This window comes from Mirounga leonina, unplaced genomic scaffold (genome assembly GCF_011800145.1).
Source record: "Mirounga leonina isolate KUSES-001 unplaced genomic scaffold, KU_Mleo_1.0 Mir_454, whole genome shotgun sequence".
NCBI classification, from domain to species: domain Eukaryota; kingdom Metazoa; phylum Chordata; class Mammalia; order Carnivora; family Phocidae; genus Mirounga; species Mirounga leonina.
Window position 1 is genome coordinate 4,206,306 of NW_023270763.1, and position 11,684 is coordinate 4,217,989.

Here is an 11,684-nt window from a genome sequence, read left to right on the forward strand (position 1 = left end):
AGGACAACCCCCAAACAACCAACAGGTATTCACTGAAAAGCACACAGGCCAATCTGAGAAAGCTGCAAGAACACCAGGAAGGGGTTTGCTCAGTTCAATAGCGGGGGAGTGCAAGGAATTCAAGTTAAGATCTGAGAGTGAAGTAGTCTAGGACCCATAAAGTTTCAAACCTGATCTAGCAGGGCTCCCTTGCAGGACAGGGCCCCATGAGATGAAAAGCTGGGAAAAATGAAATTGAGGAAGACAGAGACAATAAAGACAAAGAAAAGGCAGGCCTACATAACAATAGAGGACGAAGCCAGAAATCTCAAAAAGCAAGCTGTCATATTTTGAACACTGCACAAAAAGGGAGTTCTATGAGGTTTGAAAAGCTATCCTAAACTACCCTCCTTCTAAAAGTCCAAGAAAACCAGTGTCATTAAAAATGAGCAAAGATTCTGGCTTGCGGAGTTTCTGCTGAAAAATAAAAATGAGTAAAGAAAAGAAATGATGTCAAACTCTTATGAAGTTATAAGAAAAACAAGCAGCAGCAAAACAACATCCCTACAAACAATGAAAACATGCCAGAAAGATTTAACAACCTAAAGGACACTAAGAAAATAATACAAGACATAATACAACAATATAAATCAGAACTAGAAAACTCAGAAACAGAATGACAGATCTCAGGAAAGAAGTAAAAATTAAAATAAGTTTCAGAAGCTTCCCCTCTCTTCCTCGGTGCTGCCTGTGGAGGTGGCAGCCATCTGTTACTGGGCATCATGGCTGCCCTCAGACCTCTGGTGAAGCCCAAGATCACTAAAAAGAGGACCAAGAAGTTCATCCGGCACCAGTCAGACTATGTCAAAATTAAGCGCAACTGGCAGAAACCCAGAGGCACTGACAATAGGGTGCGCAGAAGATTCAAGGGCCAGGTCTTGATGCCCAACATTGGTTACAGGAGCAACAAGAAAACAAAGCACATGTTGCCCAGTGGCTTCCAGAAGTTCCTAGTCCACAACGTCAAGGAACTTGAAGTGCTGCTGTACAACAAATCTTACTGTGCAGAGATTGCTCACAATGTCTCCTCCAAGAACCGCAAAGCTATTGTGGAAAGAGCAGCCCAGCTGGCAATCAGAGTCACCAATCCCAACGCCAGGCTGCCCAGCGAAGAAAATTAATAGCTTGTTGTGCACATCATATTTGTGTTAATAAAACCATAAAACTACCAAAAAAAAAGTTTCAGGAGTGAAGGCTAAATTAGAAGGAACACAAATGTGAATAAATGTAACACATACTGCTTAGGAGAACTGAAAGGTAAAAGGAGGAGAATTTTAAATAGAAAACTGAAGAGATTAAGGAACAAATATTCAAGACAAAGACTGTCCAACATAACAAACAGCACCTCTTGACTAAATCGAAAGGGTAGAGAATACTAAAAATTGTAAAGGAAAAAAATTCTTCCTAAAATAAAAATGTTAAGACTGCATTTCAAAAGAATGTAGTAAATACCTAAACAACAACAACAACAAAACAAAAAACAAAACAAAAACCACCCAAAATGACAACTACCAAGACACACATACTTTAAAGAAATCCTTTTAGGACCTGGGCTTGAGACACTGAAAAGAAAGAAAATTAGATTAGCAGACTTTGATAGTGATGCTTTTTGCCATTAGAAAATGGTATAGGGTACTTTAAAAAATATGAGCCAGAGATTTTGTATCCAGCAAAAATAATTTCAAAGAAAAGGAGCACAAATTCATCAATATACAAGAACTTATGGATTATTGATTGTTTCTACAGGACCTTCCTGAGGAATTTGACAGAAAAATAAACTTCAGGCAACCAAAATGACTAAAGACACCAACACAAAGACTGGCAGTAAACATTAAATATGTAATTACTTGTAGCACAAAGATTAAATGAGAACTAAAATTAAGCAATATAGTACAATTATAAAAAATTATGGGAAGGGGAAGCATATGCAAAATTTTAAAGTCATGTAATCGTAATGGTTGTGACATTCTGAGACTTTCATTCCAACACTCTTTTCATTTTTTTTTTTTTTTTTAAGATTTTATTTATTTGCGAGAGAGAAAATGAGACAGAGAGCATGAGAGGGAGGAGGGTCAGAGGGAGAAGCAGACTCCCTGCTGAGCAGGGAGCCTGATGTGGGACTCGATCCCGGGACTCTGGGATCATGACCTGAGCCGAAGGCAGTTGCTTAACCAACTGAGCCACCCAGGCGCCCCCCGACACTTTTGTAACAAGTTAAAAAGATTAGCAGTTATGGACTATTCTAATGCTATTAATCCTGTGCCCTCGAGAATCAAGAATTTCAGTGTAAAAAAAAAAAAAAAAAAGGAACTTATTTATAATACAGAAGAAAAACCCCAATAGCCCTAAATTTGAATTACAATTATTAGTGTGAACTCATAAAATATTTTCGTTCTGTACCCAAAAAAAAAAAAAAAAAAAAAAAGGCCTGAAAACAAATTACTTGTAGCAATGAACATATGCATTGCCTAGATTATGGTCTTTAAATACTATTTCCCACCAAAAGAAACCAGGGCTTTTTTTGAGAAATTACTAATTCCAATTCTGGAGCAGGAATCTTACAAAATGAGCCTACAACACCCTGTCATATCAGATATCAACAACGCAATCAAAAAACTATTTACCAAAGACTGGGTTCTGTCAGAATAACTCAGGAAAAAAAAAAAATCCCAGAGGCTCACACTGGCCAAACATGGGACATTGAGTTTCAAGAAAGATAATAATATGGCATGAATCTCTTAAGAAAACATATAAATGAAAATGCTTACAATTATTTTTAAAAAGGTCATTTTCAAAGGATGGTATCAACCAATACATTATCTTTAAAACTGGTAAAGTAGGGGTGCCCGGGTGGCTCAGTCAGTTAAGCGTCTGACTCAATTTCGGCTCAGGTCAGGATCTCAGGGTCGTGAGATCAAGCCCCACGTTAGGCTCCACGCTGGGTGTAGAGACTGCTTAAGATTGTCTCTCTCTCTCCCTCTCAATAAATAAATAAATAAATAAATAATAAAATAAAGGCAAAGAATCAGGTACTTTCTTGCCTTTACTTTTTTTTTTAAGATTTTATTTATTTATTTAACAGAGAGATAGCAAGAGCAGGAACACAAGCAGGGGGAGTGGGAGAGGGAGAAGCAGGCTTCCTGCCAAGCAGGGAGCCCGATGCGGGACTCGATCCCAGGACCCTGGGATCATGACCTGAGCCGAACTTAGACGCTTAACGACTGAGCCACCCAGGCGCCCCTTTCTTGCCTTTTCTATATGAACTATATGTCACAGGATAACCAAACAGTAGACAAGAAAGCGGTTTCTTTATAAAAATATTCCAGTATTAATTTTAAATTTTAATTTTAAAAATCCAATTAAAACATCATTTTGCAGTCCTCAATGAATTACTGGATCTAGACCTCGAATATCACTGCTAACATTGTAGAGACAAGAACTAAGTGCCTTCCAAGGAAAGAACACTATCTGTAGTCTTGTGAAGAGATGGAACCAGAGTTTGGATAAGGATCTGGACCCAGTCACATTTTTAGAATAGACGCTAGAGGAAAAATGAAATTTTTGAATTGTACCATAAGCATGAAACCCAGACCATGTATTCTCAATGGGAGTGCTTTTGCAAGGGTGTGAAAAGATCTAAAGATGTTACAGTGGGACTCCAAAATTCAGTCCCATCCAGTAAAATCTTATTCCTTAGTATTTAATGAGGATCAGAAAAAAATGTTTATAAAGTCTCTATATGGGAATAATTTTTTAAAAGTCTGACACTTAGCTAGGCTCTGGGAAACTACACATCAAATAGTTCAGGTTCAACAACAGATAAATTATAAGGAAAAAAGAAAAGGAATGGAAGAAACTTAGATTTTAAAAAAACATCAAAATTTTAAAATGAGATTATAGTATCTAGGAATGTACTTGGGTGATAAAACAATAAAGAAATATGAGAAAATGATTATAAAAGTCAGACCAATACTTAATTTTAGGGGGAGGAATGAGTTATGATCAGGATAGGATACATGGATGGGGCTTGGAGATGGTCTACTTCTTCTTTTTTTTTTTTTTTTTTTTTTAAAGATTTTATTTATTTGACAGAGAGAGAGAGAGACAGCAAGAGAGGGAACACAAGCAGGTGGAATGGGAGAGGGAGAAGCAGACTCCCAGCCGAGCAGGGAGCCCAATGTGAGGCTTGATCCCAGGACCCTGGGATCATGACCTGAGCCGAAGGCAGACGCTTAACAACTGAGCCACCCAGGCACCCCGAGATGGTCTACTTCTTAAACTGGGTGGTGGATACAAGCATCTTATAATAATTTATTAAGCCATACATAATGGTTGAATGAAGGAATCCAAATGTAAGAGAATATACCTTGAATGACTTCATTTAGATGAAGTTTAGGCACAGGCCTAAACTTAGTTTGGGGTCAACCTTCTTTGTGTGTACTCTATTTCAAAATGGGAAAGTTAGGGGAACAAAAGCCATTATAAGAGAAAAAAAGTGGTTGCCTCTGTGAAACAGTAGTACTTTGACTTTTGAACCATTTTCTTGCTTTACTTATTTTGATGAAAATAATTAAGAACCGACCTTTTTGGTTCTAAGAAAATCTCAATTTTCTTTGCCTTCCTGAGAGAAACTACATGCTTTAGAGAAAGTAGACCCCAAAGTCTGGCTTCTCATATAATCATGTCTACAAAGAGTTTTAAGTCAAATAACACCAGCATTTTTCAAACTGAGAGAATACTAAGTTGTGTATTAAGACTAAGTTTTACAGTAAAACGTTCTGGTATCTACAACTGGACAAAGGTATCTTTTTAAAAATTACAAATCTCACTTAAAATAACAATAATGACATCATTTATAAATAGCATGGTAGAAAGAGCTCTAATGTCAAATTTGAACTGTATTAAAAACTTTACTTTTCTTTCAAATACAATTTTTAAAAAGTATTTTGGGGGCACCTGGGTGGCTCAGTCATTAAGGGTCTGCCTTCGGCTCAGGTCGTGATCCCAGGGTCCTGGGATCGAGCCCCGCATCGGGCTCCCTGCTCCGCGGGAAGCCTGCTTCTCCCTCCCCCACTCCCCCTGCTTGTGTTCCCTCTCTCGCTGTGTCTCTCTCTGTCAAATAAATAAAATCTTAAAAAAAAAAAAAGTATTTTGAACGTAATTCCACTAGCCACGTTTCTTGTTTCTTCTTTTACCACAATAAGGTTCTTTCAATTTTATACTGGAAATCAAAGGGAAATGTGATTCATTTTACATCTACCCAATTTATTAGAATGTCAAGCTGTAGTTAAAACAGATTACTAGTAGTGCTTTAAAAGCAAGATTCCTGGGGCGCCTGGGTGGCTCAGTCATTAAGCGTCTGCCTTCAGCTCAGGTCGTGGTCCCAGGGTCCTGGGATCGAGCCCCGCGTTGGGCTCCCTGCTCGGCGGGAAGCCTGCTTCTCCCTCTCCCACTCCCCCTGCTTGTGTGCCCTCTCTTGCTGTGCCTCTCTGTCAAATAAATAAAATCTTTAAAATAAAAAAAATAAAAGCAAGATTCCTCATGAGTGAGTGGTACATACAATGGCCCCAAGCTTCAGTGAGAAAAGGAGCCTGATGAGGGAATTTCTACTCCTGACCAGCTTCTCTGTAAAGGTCATTCAAGTTCCTGACCTTTAGTCCTCTCATCTGGACTTCCGATCAAACTACCTAAGCATGAACCCAGGTTTCACCATTTAGTGAATCAGTGACTGCGTAAATTGCTTAATCTCTCGGACCTAGTTTATTTGTAAAATGAGAATAGTTGTTTTAAAATTAATTGAATTAAATATAAAGTATTTACCATAGTGCGTAGCACACACCAAGTGTCACATTATGACTACTGTTATTCCCTATGAAATGGAAATTGCTATTCTTACCTTGTAAGGCTGTGTTGGAATATGAGAAGCCACTTTGTAAATGGTAAATGCCACCAAAACAGGAGCTTGTTATCAAAAGTACACAGATGTACAGTGTTTATTAGTAAGTTGACAATACAGCCAAACGTGGGGGGAGGGCTTTATTTTCCTCTTCCAGGTTACTTTTCGCTAGTTTTATTAGAACTATTCACAGTTAAACCTTTACTTCCTTCTATAAGAAACTTCATTTTTCCTCTGGAAGTAGTTTCTTCATCAGACAGCTGAAGAAAATAGCTAAACAAACGTGGAATCCAGGAATGGGAAATACTACCTAACAACTGTTCTTGCCTCTTCTTTTTATTGTAAAAATTATCATATGTACATTTGTGACTATACTCTATAGTCAGTATATCAGATAATGCTTCCAAATTAGAAACAAAAATTAGCATACATTTTATTGCTTCCTTACCCCATGGAGAATCGTATGTAGTACTACTACACTGCAAAAACTTCAAGAAAAATGTGGTGACAATTCTATACTCTCTTCCACCTCCTACAACTGTCCTCATTACTTTTTTAAATCCCCTTCCCTTCCTTGGATGGATATATCAACACATGAGAAAGTTCACATTTGAATTGTGTTCTCCATACGCCCCTGACAGTTTCTTATTCATAGCTGTATTTCCGTCCGGTGTCATGCACAGCTGCTGAATGAATGGCTCCAAAAACATCTTCATCCATCAGAGACTGGAGCTGTTCATCAGAGCCATATAACCAGAGTCGGTACCATGGCTTAAGCGACAACAATCAGTTTATCAGGATTTTCTTCAGTTGTAAATAAATTTCTTCTCATCCTTCTATTCGTGTTACATCTCCATTTTTCCTTCCACATGCTCCTAACAGAATACTGCATGGTCCTGGGGTTTTGTGGTATTCCTGCTTTCCAGAGTAATCTCCATAAATGTGTCTGTCACTTCAGCAACACTGGTCTTGGAGTAATAAAAGATGTTTCCAACTTAAAGAGTTAATCTCTTTTTCCAGTGAAAGGTGGGCAAAGCAGAGCCAGGCACAGGCTGGAAGCTGACATGCCCACATCATACCACTCCACAACAACGCTTCCCAGCATGGTTTTCTGAGTGACTATAAGTGATTATTGTTCTTCATTCAAATCCTAGCTCCTCATCTTAACCATTATTTGGATATCCATTCGTTGTAAGCCTATAGTAAGGTTTAATCAATATTAAATCGACACAACAAAAAGTTAATAATGGTTATTTCTAAGTAATAAGTTTAAAGTAGTTATATTTTTTGCTTTGTTGTATTTTCTGACTTTTCTATACTGAACTGGATTTATATTATTATTATTATTATTTTTTTTTAAGTAGGCTTCATGCCCAGGGTGGAGCTCGACATGGAGCTTAAACTCAGGACCCTGAGATCAAGACCTGAGTTGAAATTGAGTCAGACGCTTAACTGACTGAGTTACCCAGGCGCCCCTACATTACTATTTAATATTAAAATTAAAATATATTAAAGAGTAAGCAAATATTTATTGTGGTCTTGCCACATGGTATAAAACAGTTGTGGGGTACGTGGGTGGCTCAGTTCGTTGAGCGTCTGAGTTTGGCTCAGGTCATGATCCGGGGGTCCTGGGATCAAGCCCTGCATCAGGCTCTGCACTCAGAGGGGAGTCGGCTGGTCCCTCTGCTCCTCCCCTCCCCCCCCACTCCACCCCCCTGCTTGTGTTCGCTTTCTCCCTTTCAAATAAAATCTTAAAAAAAAAAAAAAAAGGTTGTGTTATGCATCATGAGGAATACATACAAAGAAAATCCAACATGGATCTTGCCTCAAAAAACTTGGGGAGTACAATCAGTGAGAGAAACTCTGCACACAATTAAGTATACTAAAAAATATAAAGAATTAGCACAATAAAGACACTATTCCAGTTGGGAGAGGGCAGGTAGTCAGGGAAGCTTAGCTCAAATAGCTGTATTTAAGCTAAACTGAATGCTGTGCTAGCAAGCTCCAAGCTTTGCCTTTAAGAACTTTGAGCAGCTTCCACCTAGGGCTCCTGGAACCCAGAATCACCAGTAAGAAGTGTGAGTCCTGATGGAGAGATCACATGGAAAGCCCTGACACTACCTGGAGAAAGAAAATGTAGCTGAGCCCACCCTCCCAGCAGTCCCTGACAAGGCATGGGAGTGAAAAAGCATTTTGGAAGGGGAACCTCCAGCGCTACTATCTCTGCTGGCGACATGTGGATCAGAAAGAATAGCCCAGATTAGTCCTTCCCAATCTCCTGACTCACAAAATTGTCGACAAATAAAACTGTCATATTAAGTTACTAAGTTTGGCGGTGGCTTGCTCTATGCATCTATGGGTAACTGAAGTACAGCTCACATTTTATTTTCTAACCAGTAAGAAGAATACAGAGGCTTGTACTTTAGGAAAATCAACCTAACTGCGTAAGACTGTAAAAAACATCTGGTAGCAGGAAACCCAGGAAACAAGAGGCAGTGAAGTATGAACTAGAGATAACAATAAGCAGGGAGAGGAAAAAGATATAAGATACCAACTAGAGTAAGATTCAATGGGATTTTTGTATGTAAAGAGCCATGAGGCAAGAAGGAGGAGTCAAAACTGACCTAGATGTTGAGGACACCTAGATGTTCAGTGGCTAGAGGATGGCGATATTATTAAGAAAGAACAAGGCAAGTGATGAGTTCAGAATAAGAAAATGCAATGCGTGTATATTTTAATATGTAGACAAAATAAAAGAACTAAGATAAAATAGCACCCATAATTACAGATAGAATTATGTGGACAATTAGTCTGGAGTTTTAGCAGAGTTTAAAAGAGCTCTAAAAATCTTCTTATCAGTGTCTTTCTACAGTAAGGTTTTTTTTTTTAAGAATTATTTATTTATTTGATGGAGAGAGACAGCGAGAGGGAACACAAGCAGGGGAAGTGGGAGAGGGAGAAGCAGGCTTCCCGCTGAGCAGGGAGCCCGATGTGGGCCTCGATCCCAGGACCCTAGGATCATGACCTGAGCCAAAGGCAGACGCTTAACGACTGAGCCACTGAGGTGCCCTACAATAGGAAAGGTTTTAAACCAAAAATTAAACTCAAAATCTTCACTGCATAGGCTAAAGAGTTTAACATATTTAACCTTAAGATTTTCCTCAAATGTCAAGAGAAAATTGGTTCAGAAACTGGAATAAGCAAGCACATCCTCATCCAGAAAGGGGAAAAAAAAAATCAGTGTTTTCAACGATCTTTTTATAGGTGAATCCTCTGTGAACTCATCATACACTGCCCCTTCTATCCCCATTGTGCCTACAGGTCTACTCTCTGACATATTTTCATATTGCATGGAGGTATGCTGGTTTTTTAATCATAAAATGTCATCATGGTAGAACCAAAATCCCATGGCCTGTGAAATGCTGCCTCACCTTACACCTCTTCCCCATTCACAGTTCTGCAGGGACCATGGCTCAGTCCCTTGAACATGCCGTGCTTCTTCCTTTTCCCTCTAGCTGGCTGATTATTTTTCACTGCCTCTGACCAAATTAACTCCATTCATCCTTGAGTTTCTCATCTTAAATATCACCTCAGAAAAACCTTTCCTGACCATCCCCACTGTTCATTCACACAACGTATCTCAGTCCTTCAGAGTACTTGGCACAATAATAATCTACAGTTACTTAGGAAGCTATGTTAAATAGCTATCTCCTCTGCTAAAACAAGTTCTAAGGATGTAACACCTGCATCTCATTCATTCCCACAGCCACAGGACATCGCACACTGCCTGGCACCAAGTAAATACTCCAGAACTTTCTGAATAAATATCATTCGCAGGAATAGCAAAATAATTAGGAGCATAAATTATGGAACCAAACTGAGTTCAAGTCCCAGCTCTGACCCTCACAAGCTTTGTGACTACGTAAGTTACTTTTCAGTACCTTTTTTCTTCCTTTTTAAAATAAGGATAACAACAGAACCCCCACCGCTGAAGATTAAAGGAGTTAATATATAAAAAAATGCTTAGAACAGTGTCCAGTACATACTTACGAGCATCCTGTTTTGTCTTACTGACAATGAAGATAAAATAACATTGCCAGCTATGAGAATTAGCTATAAGGTCTGAAAAGGCCCTAACACAGCCTAGAATATAACGAACACTGATTAAACAGAAGCCGTCAGAGTTAGCAAACACTGGCGCACTATTCCTGCCCTATTTCATAAACTTTGTCTCCTTGACTCATCTTTCAACTTCCTTCACCGGCTTCCTCCACAGGGGCTGGAAGGCTTCTTTCTTACTTGCTGCCCGCTGCTAGCCTCTATTTAGGTTTACGGGGGAGATCTCAAATCCGGCCCCAGGTTCTCCAGCTATTTGCTCAGATTCACACCACGCCCTACCCCCAGCTCCAAAAAATTACCTATACGACAAACACAACAAAGCGAGGCTGTTTCTTGGCAGTCTTTCTTCAGGGAAGCGTGCTAAAATCGAAGTCGGTCCTAAAATCTTCCCTGTCCTGTCCCAGCTCCCAGCAGGGCAAATCAATCTTCCTTCTGCATTAGCAAAGGGCCGAGGGCCAGCCGTACCCAGGCCCGTATCGCAACGTATTCGGCAAGGCCCCCGGCTGGTTTACGTGGGACCCCGCGGGCACCCTTGGGGGGGGGGGGCGGGGGTCTCGCACAGGGCTGAAGTGGCCCAGAGTTCTGGGACAATCATTCCACGCAGTCTCCAGCCACATCCCACGCGGGAACGCCAGTCTTGCTCACGGCGCGGCGCTCCGGGCACATCTGTCGGGTTCGCGCTGCCCGCGCTGCAGAGGGTTTTGACGCACTTGGACGTCCTCACGAGGGCTGGGTGGGAGCCGCCGGCTTTCTCGAGGAGCCCGCTCTCCCGAACCGAGTTGGGAGGGCTTGCGGACTGAGGCCCGGCGCGCCTCCCCCGGGGGCGCCGGAGTTCAGAGTCACAGCGCATCGCCGCCCGCGCGCTCCAGGCCGCGCTCGGCTCCGCCGACGCCGCCTCCCGCGAGGTGCCGCCGGGGAAACTCGGTCTTTCGGCGCTTTCGCCCTCGCGCAGCAGGCCGAAGGACGGGCCCGCGAAACTTCCCGAAGTGGCGGGCGCGGGGGAGGGTCCGCCGGCCGCCCGCGCCTTTGTGGCTCCCGCCTCGCCGCCGGCCCCGCTACTCCCGCCGCCCGGCGTTCCGCGGCGCCCCGCGCGGCCCCGGGCCCGCTCGCGTTCGGGCGGCCGCCGGGCCGGGCCCGCGCCCCCGACTCTGCGGCCCCGCCGCCCCTCACGGCCGTGGCCCCCGCCCCCGCCCCCACCCCGGGGCTTAATGGAGGCGCCGGGCTGAGACGCCACTCGCCTCACGCGGCCTGTCGAGGAGTCGGGTGCACCCCGCTGCCGACACTTACTCGCCACTCAGCTCGCCGGCTCGCCAGGCGGGCTCGGCGGCCTCTGTCGCCACAGCTTTTAGTCACCAGGAGCGGCCGCCGACAGCGTCGTCGCCGCCGCCGAGGCCGCCGCCGCACTCCTTCCGGCCCCGCCGCGGCTTCACCCCGCGCCTGCGCACAGCGCCCCCTCCCGACTAATGACAGGAAGAACCATAGAGGCACGCCGGGTGCTAGGGAGGAGGGGCCTGGGGAGTAAGACCATAGAGAGGGACCTCTGTCCGCTCACCGCCCACTGAGTCTTGACTCCCCCACGAGGTGGGAGGACGAAGGAAACTGAGGTGCCCTTCCTCCAACCCCGGGAAGT

The 11,684-nt window shown here is 42.7% G+C and overlaps 2 protein-coding genes across 6 annotated transcripts in view; one reads left to right on the forward strand and one right to left on the reverse strand.

The window, feature by feature from the left end:
- RNF216 (ring finger protein 216) overlaps window positions 1–11,472 on the reverse strand; it is a 145,597-nt gene extending 134,125 nt beyond the window's left edge. For 3 of the 5 annotated variants that reach the window (XM_034988310.1, XM_034988308.1, XM_034988312.1), the window contains exon 1: window positions 10,354–11,078. The gene's annotated coding sequence lies outside the window, so the exon portion shown is untranslated. Of the gene's footprint in view, window positions 1–10,353; window positions 11,079–11,341 lie in introns of those variants that run through there. The other 2 variants (XM_034988309.1, XM_034988311.1) reach the window with 2 other exon arrangements.
- LOC117999322 (60S ribosomal protein L32-like) lies at window positions 762–1,160 on the forward strand. Its single transcript, XM_034988315.1, has one exon. It carries the CDS (start codon window positions 762–764, stop codon window positions 1,158–1,160), a length of 399 nt encoding a protein of 132 aa, XP_034844206.1.
- Window positions 11,473–11,684: the final 212 nt, after the last annotated feature.